General features: G+C 42.0%; 2 protein-coding genes across 6 annotated transcripts in view; one reads left to right on the top strand and one right to left on the bottom strand.

Moving 5' to 3' along the window:
* Positions 1-26: 26 nt before the first annotated feature.
* Positions 27-12,305, top strand: LOC148425369 (testis-expressed protein 10 homolog). Of its 2 annotated transcripts, none has more exons than XM_088410940.1 (16): positions 27-412; positions 620-811; positions 932-1,119; positions 1,194-1,520; positions 1,722-1,934; positions 2,123-2,375; positions 2,470-2,582; positions 3,075-3,322; positions 3,482-3,617; positions 4,878-5,047; positions 5,860-6,037; positions 8,688-8,910; positions 10,458-10,538; positions 10,623-10,807; positions 10,879-11,086; positions 11,823-12,305. In XM_088410940.1, the coding sequence occupies exons 2-16, from the start codon at positions 620-622 to the stop codon at positions 11,937-11,939; spliced, it is 2,832 nt and encodes a 943-aa protein (XP_088267066.1). In that variant the 5' UTR covers positions 27-412; the 3' UTR covers positions 11,940-12,305. The 2 variants fall into 2 exon arrangements, with proteins under 2 accessions (XP_088267066.1, XP_088267067.1); XM_088410941.1 differs by having other exon boundaries at positions 3,485-3,617.
* The window catches only part of LOC148425370 (inversin-like), a 40,126-nt gene continuing 25,914 nt past the window's right edge, over positions 5,280-19,491 (bottom strand). For 3 of the 4 annotated variants that reach the window (XM_088410945.1, XM_088410942.1, XM_088410943.1), the window contains exons 13-19: positions 19,357-19,463; positions 19,048-19,257; positions 17,376-17,584; positions 16,787-17,156; positions 15,620-15,774; positions 13,264-13,347; positions 11,208-12,994 (exon numbers count right to left, since the gene is read on the bottom strand). In XM_088410945.1, coding sequence (XP_088267071.1) covers positions 12,879-12,994; positions 13,264-13,347; positions 15,620-15,774; positions 16,787-17,156; positions 17,376-17,584; positions 19,048-19,257; positions 19,357-19,463 — 1,251 coding nt within the window. In that variant the 3' untranslated portion in view covers positions 11,208-12,878. Of the gene's footprint in view, positions 6,050-11,207; positions 12,995-13,263; positions 13,348-15,619; positions 15,775-16,786; positions 17,157-17,375; positions 17,585-19,047; positions 19,258-19,356; positions 19,464-19,491 lie in introns of those variants that run through there. The other variant, XM_088410944.1, reaches the window with a different exon arrangement.

Raw genomic sequence — 19,491 nt, forward strand, 5'->3', positions numbered from 1 at the left:
TTACTCACCGAGACACACCGTTGAGATTAACGTTTGGACATCTTTGACAGATATGGGAGAAGTTAATTTCTGTTTAAAAACCGATCCTTACAATTTTCATAGAAACCGTCTTTTTTTGTGAATAAAAATGTCACACGTTTTATCACAGTAAAAAACGAGTGATATTGATAGCTAAATGTTTATTCCCTATGCCCCGCCGCTGTTATTCTTATGAAAAAGGGCGGCGTCGGTTTTGAAAGTAAGCGTACATTTGAATCAACCTAACGACGCGCATTACACGCACAAAAAAGACAAAATATTAACTTAACACTTAAACGATAGTATTATCTGTGCATATTCTTCTCCTTCACATATCGACGAGTCTGCGTCGCAGTGTAAAATTATAACAAGCACAGACAAGAGCTGAGCTGAGGTAGGTTAAAGAAAAAAACACTGGTAATGTTGCTTATTCAGTTAGCTTGCTAATACATGTAGAGAAGCCTGCAGCATGTCTGGGAGAATGTGACCGTCACTCTTTTGGTTGCGAGCTGTTTTCTATTTCATTTTCTGCAGCGTGGTGATGCATTTCCATCCTGTTTTGTCCATTTAGTTCTAAATCAAATAAAACTTTTGATTACAGATGGCTAAACTGAAATCCAAGAAGAAGAAGAGACAAGATGACTTCCTAAAGGTGAAATTAAAAGTGGGAAAGAAGAAGCCGAGAGCAGACAATGCCACCAATACGAATTTTCGCACAAAGGGAATATATTTGCCAGAACAACTCAAGACAGACATCAGTGGTCCGACTACAAACAGGCAGCTTGGCATCAATGTAAGTGTTTTGTATCAGTGGTTCTTGTACTCACGAACCAATGCCGTTTTTCAGATGTAAACAAACAGCAGCAAATAACTGTTTTGACAATTTTGTGTGCATTAATTTCCCCTTTATCAGGACCTGTTCTCTCAGCTCCATCATTACAATGCCAATGTGAAGCATGGAGCCTTACTTGGTTTAAGGGAGCTGCTGTCAGCAAATCCTTCTCTGTTAGAGCAGCATTTGTCCCGCTTGTTGTCAGAGGTGGCTGCTGTGTTCACAGACAAGGATGCCAATGTTCGGGTGACAGCCACACGTGTGCTCAGGTTCGAAAAAAAACAAATATTTTAGTACCAGTCACCCCTGTCACAACTACGGTAACAGTTTGAATTAATTACAGGTATATTGCCCAGTCTGTGCCCGCGGAACGTGTGGCTCCATTTTTCCCCCTCCTCAGCGCCCACCTGTGTTGTGCCATGACTCACATTGAGTTGAGCATCCAAGAAGATGCCATGAAGGTTCTGGATGTGCTGTTGGAGCACTATCCGGCTCTGCTTGCAGCACGGCCCGCTGTGCTACTCACCAACTTCCTGGAGTTAATTTCTCACAGACAGAGTAACGGAAGAGCTAAAAAGGAACAGGAGGTCAAGGGATGCACATGGGCACTCTCCGTCAACCCAAATAGGAGTGTGACCAGCCAGCAGTGGCGCTTCTCTGTTCTCCTCAGGTACTACTCATTGGAAACAAACATATAAACACAGCTTTTTAGTTCTTGAACCCATTTATCATGAGCTCACTTTATCCCAGCAGATTTATTCACACTTTCATTTGTTCTGTACATTTCATTTTGATGTTGAAAAATTGTGGTTGAACTTGCCCCCTAAAAATTCTGCTGCTAACCTTGCAAATGGTGTCACTTATGTTTTAGACTCGGGCGTTTCCTTCAAGCAGTAGTTGAGGAAAGACCAGTGGAGGAAGGTGACATGTCAGCCCCATCTGAGGGAGTGTTTGGTTCGAGTGGCGAGAGCAGAATCACGCCTGTGAATGTCACCTGGGAGGAGATCATGAACAGCAAGATTTGCGTTAAGGTGTATGAGCACTCTGGGAGCAAACCAAGTCCGCATTCAACATTTAAACTCAGGTAAGAAAGTGATGCTTTTGTTAATTTATTTTCCAACAAGTACTAAGAAAATGCATGGATAAATGTTAATGTAGATGTGGAATTTTATCTTCGTCATCATTAGAGACACCTGAAGGAAGATTATGGCCCCAAATTTTCACAGTCATGTCTCAACAACCTTTTATTTCCCAATATTGTTATTTCAATAGACCAGATTCAGATCATCCAGGTGAAGCATGTGAAGGTTTGGACTCGGCGGAGGCTGTCCAGAGCTTTGCATCGACGCTGGTCCCACTTTTGTTGGAAGTGTGGGTGGAGGCCAACACTAGTGACTCACCTTGGAACCACTCTGAGGGAGGTCACTTGCTGAGCCCAGAGGCTATGTCTGTAATGTTCCAGGTCCTGTCCATTCTGCAACTGCTCCGAAAGCTGGCGCCACGGAAGGAGCATCAAGATGCGCTGGTGAGATAAGGAAAGCAACAAATACCCCTGGAATCATGAAAACATTTTCGAATGTTTCTTTTTAGAAGATGTGTTTTTTATTTCTTTTTCCTAGGATGCATGGTTCCGCAAAGAGTACTTAGGAGAGTTTAAACAGCATTTCATGAAAAACTTTCCCTACGGTCTCCGTGACACACCCAAACATAAGAAGAAAGTTAATAACAAGAGGTATGTTTTGTTGTTGTTTTCTCCTTCTTACAAGAATATTTTTTTATCTGTTTTATGTGTTATGCACAACACTTTCTATATTTCAAATATTTGGACAAAAAGAATCCAGTACTTGGGATTTAAAAAACAATGCAGTCAATGGCTCCGTGAAGTCTTTTGAAACAAAAATAATGGAATGAACTCTTTAATGGCCAAAACAGTCCTCTAATTTCAGCCCAACTACATGCCTACCGTCGGAAATAAATACCCAGATGCACTTTCAGCTTCTTGACTAGCTGCTGAATGTAAAGCTTAAAAGACTGAGCACCATCAATTAGGAAACCTAAATACTGTATCGGTCAGATAGATTTAGGGATGCAGTTATTAAATGTTTTAGTATTCAAGTATCTTAGTGAGGATTCCATTGGGTATTTGGGGTAAAGTGTATTTTTCTACTATGGGGCATACTATAAATATTGTGTATTGGCTTCACTTCAACTGTCTTTACCATAGGTGCAAGCAGACTGCAGCTATCCCCGATGTGACGGTGGATCCCCTGGCATTGAACATCACATTAAGCCAAGTGATGGTGTCACTGAGCCAGCGGCAGGGATGTGGCCAAGAGGCGGACGGCGATTGGCTGACGCCCCTGAGGACTTTTGTACGAGACACGCTCAGCAGCGAAGGGAAGCTCAGCTATCGGCAGCTGCACATGCTGCTCGGGACTGTGTGGAGGATGGTGCTCACGCAAAAAAGCAAAAGTGAGTCTTTAGAACATGTTTGCATGAAATAGCCTTTTATTGGACTTACATTGCATACAGTATATGCTCCTAATGCTGGGGCTTTTGATTAGCCTTGAATAAAATGCAATAACAGATGAATTGCAATCGTGGAAACGTCCTTACTTTGTTGTGTTGCAGCAGTGACAGAAGACCTGCTTGCAGCAGTGTACGCGTACTATCAGCAGAGGCACCTGACACTACAGACCAGATCTCTTCTTCTGTCTTTCTACAGCAAAATTTATCTCCAAGAGCAAGGACAGTCACATATTACGAGGTAAGTGCAAACCATCCATCCGTTTTCTAGAGCCGCTTATCCTCACAAGGGTCGCAGGCTTGCTTGCCTATCCCAGCTGACTTCGAGCAGTAGGCAGGGGACACCAAGACGAACAACCATTCACGCACCCAAACACACCTAAGAACAATTAATATGTCCAATACAGCTGCCATGCTTGTTTTTGGAGTGTGGGAGGAAACCGGAGCGCCCGGAGATAACCCACGTGGGCTCGGGGAGAACATTCAAACTCCACACAGGAAGGCCGGAGCTAGCTGGATTTGAACTCGCGTCCCTGAACTGTGAGGTGGACGTGCCACAAGTGCAAACCATTATTCTGCAATTCGGTTCTAAAATGGGATTATTTCTTAAATACACTCTAACAAGAGACTACAACAGAAGCCCATCTAGTAAGGATGGTTAAGGTGACATCAAATATCCATCTGTTACCTTGACTGCTTATCATTTTAATGGTTGCGGTCACGCTGGAGCCTATCCAAGCTGTCTTTGGAGAATAGGCGGGATACACTCTGAACTGGTTGCAGGGCACATAAGACAAACAACTATTCACACACATGAACACTTTAAGGACATTTTAGAATGTCCAACATACCTTCCATGCATCTTTTTGCCAGAGAAAACCCAAGCAGGCAGAGGGCGAACATGAAAACCCAACACTGGAATGCCGGAGGCGAACCCATGACCTCCACACTTATAGGCCGACATGCTAACCACTATTTCACAATGCTACTCGACACCAAATTGGCTTTAAAAAAAAAATCTCATTAGGATTGAGTATTTGATATGCTTTGGGAGAAATACACAAATGAAAAACTTAACAGCCATCGCCAACTGGAACACTGGCAGAAATTACTTTGTGTGTGTGTGTGTAGGCTAGTTATAGTGCAAATGAGGTAGTGTTTCTCCGACCTTTTATCATGCAGCGTATGGCTTTCATTGCTATGCAACAGTGGGCATTGCACCTAGCTCAGTGATTGGGTGGTTTAAAGCAGGGCAGTCTTAAGAGAAAAGTTAGGTCACCTAGGTATGAAACCAAAGCTCTATTTTCACTCGTGAAGACAGCACTAATGCACTAATTCGCAAAATCCATATTCAATCATTTTGCAGATTTGTTAGTGGCGCATGCAGCAGACACACCGCAAACACAAATACCCCTCAGGCACTCGCATGTTGACGTCATGACGTTCACTAACAATAATAGCTGATAATATGAACCCTTATTGTGTCTCTCCTCTTCTGAAGGAGTAAGGTGCTCAGTCGATGGCTGGCGTTTCTTCCCGTGCAGTTGTCCCAGCTGGGCCACCGTAACCCAGCTCTCTCCACGCTGCTCATCCAGTCCATTCAGGCTGCTGCTTCCCGAGGCAACAAAGACCTGCTCAGCAGTCTTCAGACGCACGCCTGCAAGCTTTACGGTACGCATGTAAAATCCGTGCATCCATTTGTTATAGTCCTCATTAGGTTTGTGTGGAAGCGGTTCTTGCATACACAAAAAAGCATCAATACTCATCACTACTTTTTATTTTTCTTTTAATAATTAAAAACACAACTTTCCACTGGTACTGTTCTTTTTATGTTTTGTGCACTATCAAATTACCACACACAACTACTTTCTCTTACTTTTACTGAAAAATTACTTGGGAGCAACTAAGGATTCTAGCCCAGCTCTTCACTGGTTAAAAATGTTTTCATAAACTAAAACTATTCTCTGTTACATTTTCTGCATAATTAGTTACCCAGGAGTTTGGCTAGAATCCTTAGATGCTCTTGACTGCTTACACAAGAATCTTGGCTCAACGTCTCCAAAACCAAAATTTACAACAGCCGAGCTGCTTTAGGAGGCACTTTGTAGCTCCCAGGCAGAATTAAGCTAGGCCACAAGCTCCAAAGATCAGGACGGTCAGATAGTGTGATTGTTGTGTGACGAGGAAGCAGCAGCAAGGAGGAGGAAGAAGAGTGGAGGGAGTGGTCAAGAGTTCTAACAGGAACTGCTGGAAATTCACCATCACAACAGTTCTTTTGTCTGTGGGCTTCTGACATCAGCATGTGCGTCAGCAAAAGACAGACACCGCACGCACACGTACGCATACACGCACGTTATCTGAGCGTCCAAGGCTTTCACTGCCACTAACTAGTTTTGGTTTTCCTGGTATCATAGCAATTTTCCGTAGTGTCGCGCATGATGTCGCGTAGTGTAAGCGTGACGTGTGCGTTTGCCTCCCCAAAGATCCGCAGGAAGGTGCTGTGGTTCTTCTCCCGTCAGAGTGCCAGCAACAAATGGTGCAGCTGCTCTATTTCCTTCCCAAGATGTCCCGTGCTCTCCTGGCCAATCTGAGTTTTTGCTGCAGCACCGGACGAATCTCTACTGGCCTCGCCGCCTCTCTCATTCGTATTATACACCTGAGGTGAGGTCAGCTCTGCCGTGATAGTTACATGAAACAGAATGAAGCCACACAAATTGAGGAATAATTGCTTGTGTTGAAGGTTCCGACGCGTCTCAAGTAATTTTTCACAAGAAAAAGAGAAGCTCGCACTCTCCCTATCTTTTTGTGTTTCTTCTTCAATTACTTTATTCATTTATTGGCATCATGCTGCCTCTCACAGGTTCTATGATAGACATCTTTGTGTGCGGTTTGCTGCATTGATTATCTCGAGTACACCACTAGGCATGGTCGATATCAAATTTTGATGGTATAATAACCTTGATCAAAAATATCACACTACTTTTGTTAAATGGCCATATTTCCCCCATATTAATAAGTTTTGTTTTTAAAGAAAATGTAGAAGGGCTTTTGTTACAATAACATTTACCATGCTAAATGAATAAATGTAAATAAAAAGAGTAAGCAAAAGCTGTAGACCAACAATAAATGTCTTTTGATTGAACACATCAAATTTAAACTCAAATGCGTGCATGTTGTAAAAAATAAGTGCCGGTAAATCTACAGCACAACAATAATTTGAAATAGTGTATTGATTAAGTCTGACGACTCAGGAGGGAAAATAATATAATAAGTTTTACTACCGTGTACCCCCAGATTAGTCTTGACACTCTTTTTATCTTATCTACTTAGCATTGTGGAACACAGTCAGCAACAGTATACTATGAATCAAAAAGCAAGCCGGCAATTATTCTAAATCATTGGCAGCCAAACTTTTTTCATTGACGGCCACATACGAACATTAGAAAGACGTAAGGGTCATGTATTTTATTTTGACGTACTTTGACCTATTAAACATGGTTAAAATCAATAAAGCAAGATGTAACATGATCTGTTATTTAAAAAAACTGCTGTCAAGCCTGTGTTAAAGGCGATGAGGCAAACCTTTCCACATTTCTCACAGAGGGTACTATTAAAGCTTATAGTACTTTTTTAAACAGCATTTTACATTGCATCTGCTGTGGGTTGCAAAAATGTAGAAGATGGGCTGCAAATGGCATCCGGGCTGTAGTTTGGACACATTAAAACAAAATGTGAACCCTGCTATAATCTAGCTCATAGGTCTCAAAACGCCAGTCCTTGAAGGGCCACAAACCTACATGTTTCCGACTCGTCTCTCTCTCAAGCACTCCTCATTCAATAAGACAATTGCCAAGATCCTGCTGACCTTGCTGATGAAGTTCATTTAAATCAAGTGTGTTTGAGGGAGAAGACTTGAAAAAATGCGCGATTGCGGCCGTTGAGGAATGGAGTTTGAAACCAATGACCTAGATGAACTAACTTGAGGGAACACATGCTCCCTTCAAGATTCAAATCAATCCTTTCCCATAATAAATAATACTCACAATATGTATGTGTGTGTGTGTGTGTGTGTGTGTGTGTACACACTCACACACACACACACACACACACACACACACACACACACACACACACACACACACACACACACACACACAGTATATGTATGTATTAGTGCTGTCAAGCAAAAATTCTTAAATTGAATAAATTGAACTTGGCTTAACCTGGGAAGTGTTATAGGCTACCGTGTTGCTTCACTCATATTATACTGAGGGTCCAGATCAAATTCACTTTTCTCTAGTGCTTATTTTCACCGTCTTCACCGTTACTCTCCTGGCTGGCGACATCACAAAAGGACACACAGAAAGCCAAAGCAAAAGACAAAGTGCACATGAGATAATTTGACATTGTGTGGCCATGATTGAAACTGAAGGGTTTTGCAAATTTGAACTCATGAGTTGGAATGCGGCACAGTGAAGTCTGTAAATGGCATATGCTAGTAAAGTAGCTAAGTTACAATTACAGTATAGTAAAAAAGTGCTGTTCAGGCCAGATGAGATGCCATGACTAGAACCTGAAATTGCACATTGCTCCCGTTAGATGGCAGTAGCACACCATCACGCTCCCAAAATCAGCACGCCTTAATGCGTCTTGACTCATTTCTTGTGTCAGTGGGGCAATATTAACATGTTCCCAAAGAAGAGGTTACCTCGGTCCAGATAGGAGAAATAAGTGGACACACAAAGAACTCATTTTTGGGAGGCAGGAATGCGGTGACTAGCACTTTCTGCATGCGCCTCTCGGCCTTCTCCACAACTAAACGTTGTGTTCACTGTCTTGCTACTGATATCCCTTCATCTTGTCTTGGGGGCACGGCATGATTTCATAAGATGACTGTCTGAGTTGTTTGTTGCTCAAATCTCAAAAGTAGGCTGGGTGCGATGACCCGATAAAGCTAGTACGTAGTTTTATCCTGTCTTTTATGGACGATTTCCCCATTTGGGATAATGGGGTGAGCAGCTGCTGAATTTGGGGAATAAAACCTAGACCAAGCCTAACCACAACATTTAAGTATAATACAGCTGATGGTTCATTGTGATGCATATTAGCGCTTATTGGTAAAAAAAAATCACACTGGAAGAGGACCTTGAAAAAAATGATTACATAGTCAATCCCGTTGGAATATTAAGACACAAAAAGTAATTATTTTTCAAAATTGCGCAACCCTACACCCAAGTAAAAAAAAAAAAAGTGAACAAAATAGTGGCTCCTATCCCGTATCTCAAGGCACCGCTGCTTTCCTGTTTTCCAGGTCATCTCTGAGTGGATGGTCAGTCGGGAGCCAGGAAGCGGCCCTACAAGACGTGGACTACATCAGCTTCCTGTTCTCCACCCTGACGGGCTTCTCATGCGAGCAGCTCGCTTCCCTGCAGGAGGCCGGCGACACCGGGGCGCCGCCCCCATCCCCCCTGTCGCCCCTGAGGCTTCACCGCACCCCGGTAGACCACTTCACACATCACTGGGACGTCGTGGAGGTACGTCACGCACGTGTGTTTCTCCCTTGTCTGGAACATTTCGTGTACTTCGAGAAAACATAGTTTGGCCGAAACATAAAAAATAAAAAAAACTGGACAGACGTCATCCGACCCTCAAGACTCGCCTCGGCTCAGAGCGTCGAAAGCTTTATCGGGGCGGGGGGGTGGGTTATCGCAGCGCGCAGGTTGGTTATCAGCCACTGTGGATATGTACAAGCACTAATGAGAGCCGGTGGCGTGATGGGAATGTGACATTTCCTCACTGAAATTACAGTTTAGGTAGCCATGCCCCGGGGCAGGTGTGTGTGTGTGTGTGCGCGCGTGAGCGAATAGGGAGGTGGGATGCCTTCTAATCACTAATTCAGCACCTCAATTAAGGCCTCAGATCCTGCCTCTCTCATTTGCCTGTCTGAGTCAATCACAGCCATGTGGAGGTAAAGGGGAGAGACGTGGTGCACGGAACGGGGGGTACGAAGGGACGGACCGTGTCAACGCTGCTGCCACTAATGAGGCGGGATGCTTTTTAATGACGGGGAGAATGTCAACAGGTGCAGCGCTATGACAAATGTTGGCGCACGCACGCGTCTGTTCAAGTGGTAGAATAAGAATCTGGTTATTAGGTTAGGAGAGGAAAAAAAAGAAAAATTAAAAGTTTTATTTGCTTTACTCTGAATGGAAAATCTTAGTGGATTAGTGCCTCTATTAAAATTATAGGTAGTAGAAAAGTCCATTGAATTCATTAATTCATTTGAGGTAATATTATAGAGAATTATTCAACACATGATTGTACTTTTCAGAAGCCCAATTCCTATTTACATTCTAATATAAATAGGATATGACCAATTAATGTGCTGGCCGATTATGGACCTTCAAACTTTGACCAAAAATAACCAAGTGGTCAATTTTATTTTAACTTTTTTTTTTTTTCCTATGTGTGTACTTTAGCCATTTTACAGTTCTATGTGAGTAGAGCTAGTGTTATCATTTATAATCCATACCATAACCCTGCATCCTTAAAAATGTATCATGAAATTATTTGGTAAGGTGACATGTCATTCAAAACATAGCAAATCTTTCTTTTTACAAGCAGTGATTTGATGAGCAAGGCATGGCTTTTGTCCTGGATGTCACGACTTGACACACAACCTAAAGTCAAGTAACACCCATTGAACTACAAGTACTACAAACACATATGAGATGCATATATGTCCTTGTAACTTCATTAATTGCGCCACACGATGCATTCAGCAAACTGAAATTGAAAGTTTTTACATAGTCCTGTTGAGTCCTGCTATTTGCTGGGAATAGGTGCCAGGCTGGCCCTTGAATAGTGAAACTGCATTTTTTCCGCGGCACTTTAATGCGCTTGGTTATTTTTTTTCAGTTTTAGACCTTTTACAGTTATTATAGATGATAATTGTATATATCGTCAGTGCGGCATGTCTCAATATAATTGAGAAGTTAATCTCTCTAAAGACTAAACGGTGCGACGTCAAAGTTTTGTTGTGCTTCCGATGCGTTTGTTAATATGTGTCCTTTATTTTCAGGAAGTGTGCCAGCGTCTGGAAAGTCTGGGTTCAAACGCTCAGTGTTTTGAAATCTTACAAAACGGCATCTTTGAATACATGGTGAGGAATAAATCAGTCATGACGTTTGTAAATTAGGCTGCCAACTGAATTGGATTTAATGGGAAAATCTGTCTCTAATTTTAGACTAAGCTGAAAGTGGTTCCCGACAGCATGGCGGCCGGCCTCCTGAAAGCCGTTTCCAGGTTAATGGACCTGTCCCTCCTGCCCGTTGAACCCGTGCTCCGATTGTTGTCACGCTGCTGCCTCAGCCTTCTATCGCTGCTCGTCACTCAGCAGCAGCAGCAGGCGGCGCACGAGCAGCACAAAAGGTCCCGCGTCTCGCCGGCGCATCGCATCGGAAACAAAGCGCGGCCTTAACACTTCGGTGCGTGAATCACAGGGAGGCCATTTGGGGCGCGTGCGTGGCATCGCTAAGCACCGTGCCGCGCCTGCTCAGGATGCTTCTGCAGCTGCGCGTGGCCGATCTGGGCCAGGAGGAGCTGCCCCAGCTGGGACACATTTTGTCCATGCTGATGCAGCACACGCCGCTGCACAACCAGCTCATGGCCAATACCAGTCTGCTGCAAGAGCTCATCCAATATCTTACGGTAAAGAAAAAAAAAACCCCTCAATTTTCTTCAATCATTCTAGACAATTAAGCTTTCAATCGATTTTAATGATAGAAATAAACCCAACACTGTGGAAAATATTCAGACAAAAACAATAGGGATTTTCAAATGGAGCATTTTAAATAGCATATGCTTCGGGATTCAAAAATGTGGAAGGAACTTAACAGTTACAGCTTACGCATAAGTTGCTTAAATGGGATAGTCTATTTATGTTGACATTTTTAGCTGTAAAAATGGTCTAGGTCATTTTATAATACTTTTGAATCCTTACCTGTGCGCAAAGTCCGGGTAACGACCAATCATGGCTCGCTCATGTGACATTCATAAGCTGATTGATTGATGCCATTTTCAGTCAACAGCAAGTTAAGAATTGTATTTTCAAATGTATTAATTGCTTGTGAAATACAAAATATACTGATCAAATCAACTCATTCAATCCCAAAGATTGTGTCTTATGTCTTTCTTTCTTACTTTTACTAATCATAATATACAGTAATTACAATCTACAATACAATCTTACAATAATGAGTTATTTAAATAAATGTAATTAATTTCTTAGCCATAGTCAAAAGTGAAGAATCCAACTAAGCCAAAAATACAAGTAGAGGGTAAATTGCACGATTCAAAAGTACACTATATTTGATATCTATGACTTATTGTTTGGATTTGTGTGTTCTTCGAGCACACGTGTGACACGTCCATATGTGTCTTGCAGAGGTACTCTCACGGTCCCACAAGGGAGCAGTGGCTGACGGACCTGCTCTACTATTACAGCGTCACCGTGGCCCACGGCTCGTCATCTCAACGTGGAAACCTTCGAGACGTCTACTGATGTGCGCTCACACAATTAACCAACACGCATCCACTATGATGCACAATAAACACTTCCAGACCTCAACAGTGACTGCGCTTTGTACTCACAACTTAACAAGAACACAGTTGGATCCATGTTTTGCTTGAGGTTTTTTTTTTTTTTTTACACTGCTGCAACTTTTTTTTTCTTAAAGCGCTTCACTATGCTTGGAGCTCCCTCCTGTCCTGGTGGAAATATTGTTTGTTGTATACACTGTGATGTTTTTGTTTTTTTTTTTTTATTGGGGGGAAAAAAAAAGAGAAAAAATACTTACACAGTATTTTGAGTCCATATTTCTTTGTCTTATACAAAAAAATACAATAAAGTGTAACTGTCACACGGTAAGGATTGTGTGTGCAAATGTATATTTTTTATACAGTACAGTATATGTTTTTTAGACTTATTTTTTTGGCACAGGCCACAGTTGTGGCTTTTTATTATTACATACACTCAATACATTTATGGATACCTCTTTTTAATTTCAGGAAAATGGTTAATTCAACTCATAGGTTTGTGTAATCTATATATGAACAGATTTATTAAATGAAATTATGTGTATCGGATTGGACGTGAAACATTTTTAGATTGTGTGTCTGTTTCTGCAGGTGGGCTGAGTTCATGAGCGGCTGTTGACAGACTGGCTCATTCTCCGCAACACGAGAAAAGGTTATCTCAGTGTGTGAGCTAGGGTCTTGCGTGTATGCGTAAGTGTGTGTGTGTGTGTCTCACAATGGATAAAAGGTTATCTTTTACATGGCCGCTTGGCTAGACTTAACCCCCGCCCCGTGAGGTCATGCCTCTGATGTCATACGGCTTAATTTTAGAAGCGAACAATGTACAGTAATTCCATTAAAGTAAGGGCTGCCAACCAGCTGAGAAAACATAAAAAAAAAAAAAGTACTTGAGCGCACGCGTGCATCAACGTTTTCCTCGATGGCCGCGGCCCTGCCCGGCGCTTTCTGGCCTCAGGTGGTAGGAGAACTGCCTGGCCTGATTCACTGTGTCAGTCAGGTGCACGTAGTCCAAACCGCTCACTAGAATTCAAACATACATCTTCAGATGGAGGGCTTTTGGTTACTTTAGGATGAACCTAAATTGTGGTCAAAATTAGTTATGTTAGGAAACAGTAATCTCAAAAAGTGCTGAAACGTCATACTTGGGCATGCAAAAGGTCAAATTAAATTGAGCTACAAAGGTTATACAGATTTTAGATTTATCCTGAAATTTGCCTCCAAATCTTAACATCCCTTTCATTTTGAGTAGTGCATATTTACTCCAGCTGAGTGTTTGCAAATGGACTTACTCTGACTCTGTGTGCGGAAAGGTACGTTCAAGAGCAGGTGAGACCCACAGAAAGAAGGATGTCCCCGTATGGCCACGGAGTTTCCTTGAAGGCAAACAAAAATATTAACATCTTCACTAAAACACGGCTGGGCGTTTTGTCTTTCAAAACAACCACATAACTTGTGGTTATGGCCTTTATTTCTGCCATAGCTTAGGGCAAAATTGTTATCAATGCCTTAACCCACAGCAAGGGTGTTGTGGCGCAATAACCTTTCAAAGAACAGTTATCGGAATACCCTGCGGTTGACTCGCAACCAGTTCAGGGAGTACCACGCCTACTGCCCAAAGACAGCTGGGATAGGCACCAGCGAGCCAGTGAACCTTGTAAGGACATTAAGAAAGTGAATGGAAGGATGGATATTGACACACAGAGGGCGGAGCAACACAGGTAGACAGACAATGTAACAACGTAACATGTGTATATTCTTTATCCTCTGCAAGGAATGGGTTACAGAATAGCTGTGATCATTTGTTTTTTTACGGCCTTCGGGTGGCCAAGGTGTGCACGCCAGAAGGAGCAGCACAATGTTCATTGAATTATAATGAGAAAAAAAAAACAGCATTCATATTATCAAACGTCCTTTATATGTTGGAATAATTCAATATTTTTCCACTCTAAAAATCTACATAAATAATCAATTTGTAAGTGGTGTAAATGCTATAAAAAAAAACATGCATAGAAAATATTCAAATAGAGTATGTCAATTTCAAGGATTTCATTTTTGGGAAGGGGTTTGGTTTGGAACATAATGCTCGCTAATTACTGTACTTTTCCTTCTATAATGCCAAAGTACACCTCAAAATTGAAAAGCTTTACAAAGAATCACTCCAGAAAAAAGGTCAAAGCTGGATGTCATTGTGGTGTTATCATTCCTTCTCTCTCCCCCTGAGATAAAATGATATCGAGATGAAATTATAGGAAGGCAATTAGATCAAGGTGTCCCACAATTATGATAGCCAGTGCCAACTAGTCTAGAATCATATGTCAAATGTCTGTCTGAATCTTTGCGGGAGAGGCAACGGGCATGCACGTGCGTGTTAAGCGCGCGTGTGTGTGTGTTCAGCGGATCGCTCTACACTGTTGACATTCCCCCTGACAGCTGTGAACTTTTCACGATGCCGCGACTGTCAGAGCGACGGCGGAGGAGGGAGGAGAGGTGAGAACGAGGGGAGGAAAATCCACGTCACCAGGTTGGGTGAGAACACTGAGATATGTCCATCTTTGCATCTGTTTGTCCACCAGCAATGCTTGGGAGCAGCGAGGTTCCGGCCTGTTCTCCAATCATCACCTGCTGATGTGTGATGAAGGTCAAGCCTGTCTGTGGGCGGGGTGAAACCCGCCCTTAAGGTTCCGAACAGACAGCTGGGCCAGTGTGTGGACACAAGCGCCACGCAGGACATTAACACGGGTCATTGTAGTCAATTACAGTGTTCTACGCCATGATGACGGCCAGACTGGTTTCTAGCTTCCTTGAACTTGGCTTCTGACTTTGAGGTTCTAAGTACAGGTGGGGGGGGGGGGGGGGGGGGGGGGGGGTTGATTGATATATATATATTTATATATTTAGCTATTTATTCTTGTGTGCAGTACAGTACTGCATCACCTGTAAAACTTTTTAAAGGCATAACAACTTTACTGATGCAAAACTCTCGGTAAATGACAACAATGCCCAATTTGAACATGAAATCAACAGAGTTTGAGAGTCCAAATACGGGAGAAACATCTGAATTTTGTCAACCTACTTTTTCTCCTACTGTTGATAACAAAAGAACATGAAAAGTGTCTTTGTTTTCATTTGGTAGATTCACTAATAGAAGATAATCACAAACTTGTCTGTGTATTGAAAACGTCAAAAGTCACTTAGTCATTCACTGCCAGCCTAGTTCAAATGGACTTTTGACATTTCACTTATTTACTGGATCTTTGACATCTATAGCCGCAATATAATATTATATTATTATATAATATAATCATACACAATATAACAGCACTGGAACTTCATTAGCAATGGATAAGTTAATACCATTAAAAATGCTTTTTGCCACTTACTGTTGACTGAAACTCACATCATGTACTCAGGGCTCCCGTACCAACAACCAAACATAGCTCAGCTTGAAAACGTCACATGACCAAACCCAGAGACCAGGTAAGCTGTGATTGGTTGTTACTGAGCCTTGCACGCGATGTCAGTGTCAGTGTAAAAATGTGTTTTGAATTTAGTTGTAAGATTAATTACAGACAAAATATGAACTAATTATGAAAACATTATGATCGTATTGCATCCTCAGGCATAATTATTTGATGCAGCTCTTACCGTAAATATTTTGTAGCACCGATGTCTTATTGGCTGCAGGTTTCGCATGAGGAGTTCGCATCTCTGCCCGCCTCTTCCTGGTGTGGGTGTGGTTCAAATCATCTAACTCCGCCCCCTCGCAGGCCTTGCCTGCCGTGTGCCTGCGTGCGAGGAGCCTACAGACACACGTGCGTTAGATAAAACAACAAAGTCTTTTTAATGGGCTGCACATTCACTGTATAAAATAAATGGAAACAGCAGCTATGTGATGGCCTCGTGCTGGGAGTAAAGTACAGCCTGCAGCCTGCTCCGTTCTAAAGAATAGAATAGAAAGCCTTTATGACTACAAAAGTGAGGTACAACCTCATGTGTGACAATATACTATACTATACTATACTGTATTCAAATAAACACAACTCAATGACCAAACGTATGAAAAAAATTATATATTTTCTCCAATTTCACCCTCTTTGAAGATAGTTTACATTGTAACATTTATCGTAATAAGCATCTTGGAACTGATTATTAAAGCACTGTAGGTAGAAGTCATTCTACAGTTCTTGCTTGATGTAATTCCAGTTGTTCAACAGTCCAGGCTCATAATGACACATCACATAATGAAAAAATGTTTTGCCCCCCCCCCCCCCCCCCCCCTTTTTTTTTTGTAGTTTTTAAAATTTTATAAATGTAAAAAAATACATAACATTAACCCCGACAAGTCTTCAATTTCCCACTGCTGACAACCCCCATGCTGCATCGTAGGGATTGTATTGGTCATGTGATGAGCAGTGCTGGGGTTCTTTCGAACATGACTCCTGGCATTCATGGCAAAGAGTTCAATCTTTGTCTCATCAGACCCACAACATTTCAGGAACTTTTGGGGATACTCACCAATTATCTTGTTCACCTATTTGGGTGTTTTGTTTCATAACATTCCTCAACTTTTCCAGTTATTTTTTACCTTCGTCCCAGCATTTATGGAACAAAATGAAAATAATCAAATTCAAAATGAGAAAATATTCCTGCAAAAAAAAAATAGTTTGAACATAAAATAGTTTGTATTTTTAGTATATTTCTGTGGGTATCATGTTGGTGACCTCTGCCTTCAAGCAAAATGGCTGACCACTGACGAACTAAACAAGATCTTGTGCGTTCTTTACCTGTGCCTCCAATAAATTTGCCACTCACCTTCTCCATGCTCGCTGGATGACCCTGGCCGCTTCATGCCTCCTCCTGTGCTGCTCTCTCTCATGTCCGCGTGGCGCACTCGTGGCGCGATGTTTTCTTGATGGGCCTCTCATGAGTCGAGAAGGATCTTTGACCTTGTGGTGTCTCTGCTTTGACAAATCAGTCTTCAAAGATACGGCAGGCGTTTGGTCTTCGCCCGTGGGAGGGGTGAATGAGGAATCTCTTTGCTCCTTGACTTTTTGAGTAGAAGAGGGCCTGGGTGAGAGTGACTCCTTCAGTCTGGTGGTCCGGTCACATATTCCTTGACTAGCAGGGCTTGCCGTGTCAGGTAGATCAGCAGTTTTGCTCCTTGTGGATCTGCTTCTATGGCCTGGTGGAGATCATTATGTTCATTGATTTCTTATCCAATCATTTTTGTATCACTTATCCTCATTAGAATTGCAGGAAACCTATTCTATCCTGACTTTTGGGTGAGAGGTGCCAGTGAAGCGCAGCGCACGTATTGGGACAAACAATAATTCACAATCACATTCACACCTTTTCCATCGCTTATTCAATTGATCCAAGAAAAGAATTTATTTCACTCTACCTTTGTGTCTCTCCTCTTTGTTCCTCCTCTCAGGTTTAGTCGGTTTCTTTGTTTCCACCACTGAGTCCTTCACGGATAAATCCGCCACCAGGTTGACCAAAGACAGCTTCTCCTCCTCGGTCGTCTCAGAAGACAATTTTTGCTCCTTTGCCGTAGCAGCACAAATTTGCTGCACGGCTTCTCTTCGCCGCAGTTCCTCCTCTCGCTTCCTGAACACAACCAAATGCAGTTTTCAGACTCAAGTGGCAACAAATTATGTCAATGTTTACAGTGTATAAGCACTACATATACAGACTAATCCGAAAAGTAACACAGGAAAACACAGACCTAATACTGAGCTACTGCACTAGGTTTCCATGGGTGTACTGCCACCATCGAAAATTGACAATTTTTACTTGGTCACAATTTTCACTTGGTCATACTGAAACTAAAGACTCTAGACAACTAAAGAATTTGTTGTTCGCAAGAGTTTGCCCGGTTACTGCTCCATTTGTTCTTGCATTGTGACAAAGGAATGCATCACATTTAATGGAAATTGCAAATTTTGAGTTCAGTGATTTTTCACTTGTTAAACTGAATACATTTGAACTTAGAAGTTGCAAAAGACTGAGGCACTGATGAGTGAATAAAATATAACTAAAGCTATCTCTGCATCAAAAATCCTCCATACACTTTCACAACATAGTATGTACAGCATATGTATAGTATAGTAGTAATTAGGATTCAACCAAAATAGATTTGTTTTAAGACTATGTAAATTTTTGGCAGGAAATATAAAATTATTACAAATTGATTGGCTGATTAATTTAAAAAAAAGCAAATAATATGACGAAAATACCATTTATTTACTTCCAGTGTATTTTGATTATATGCAAGTATTCACTATTTACTGGCCTCACTGACACCTATTACCCATGAAAGCAGGGCGCAACAGTAAAATGTTGCAATTAATAAAGTTATATGGGCATTAATTCTGGTCATTGGTATTTGTTACTAGTAATTGAATGGATGTCATATACAACACATTTATGCTTAAATTATGTTGAACTTCGTATTTTTTAACAAATTATGACTTTGAAAATGGATTCATATAACTGCACCTTCATGGAGTTTCTCACCAAAATGTTTTAACGTGTTCCTATTTAACTTTTTCTTCACCATGCAGCATAAAATGACATCTGCCCTATTTACTAAACGAACACTGTCATTTAAACAACAAAACTAGTCAAATTTCCATCCGATAAAGTTGAATGGCAATAATACAAGGTGCCATGCACTTTTATGCTAGATGACAGATACAATTAACCAGCTAAATTGACTAACTAATCTGGCCAAACGAGTAAAATTGCGGCTTAATATTAATTCAGTTTTACACTTTTTGTAACATTTTTATTTTATGGTGAGAGTTTTCCAACTTAAAATCTTTGCCTGGGCTCAACAAAGGTTGGGAAACACTGTAGTGGAGAACAAATGTGTGGCAGGTAAGTAAATGATAAGGAGCAAAGGAGCATGTCAGGAAAAGACGTATGCGTGTGCAAGGATTTCAGAAAGACAGATACTAGGAAAGGGTGACAACAAAGAGTGTCATTGTCAAAGACATCCCGTGACGACCGGACAAACACGATAGGACAAGGACAGATGTATAACTGAGTGCCGTTTGCTTGTCTCTCACTTGGCGGCGTCCTTGCGTAGCTGCTCATGCCTCATGAGGAGCTGCTTCCTTTCCCTGAAGGCCTTGCGGACCGTGTAGCCCTTGTAGACGGCCTGGATGGAGGCGGCGGCGATGTCCTGGATGGCAGCGATGGACAGAGCGCTGTGCTCCAGCATGAATTGGGTCACCTCGCTGTGGCCCCCCAGCAGTGCGTAGTCCAGCGGCGTGTACCTGCGCGTGAACACCGTAGTCACTCACACAGCCTTTTTTGAAGGTCTCATTACATTTGTGATTGCTACGTCTTTGTCATTAGCGTCGTAAATGTCTCGCCTCTCCTCCGTGTGCTCCATGTGGTTAGGAAAGGCGTTGTAGCCCAGCAGCAGTTTCACGGCGTCCAGGTAGCCGTTGTTGCACGACCAATGGAGAGCAGTCCGTCCCTGTGGAAATTAGGTTATACCAGTGGCA

The sequence above is a fragment of the Hippichthys cyanospilos genome, chromosome 3 (assembly GCF_059441005.1).
Source record: "Hippichthys cyanospilos isolate Australia breed blue-spotted pipefish chromosome 3, RoL_Hcya_1.0, whole genome shotgun sequence".
NCBI lineage: Eukaryota > Metazoa > Chordata > Actinopteri > Syngnathiformes > Syngnathidae > Hippichthys > Hippichthys cyanospilos.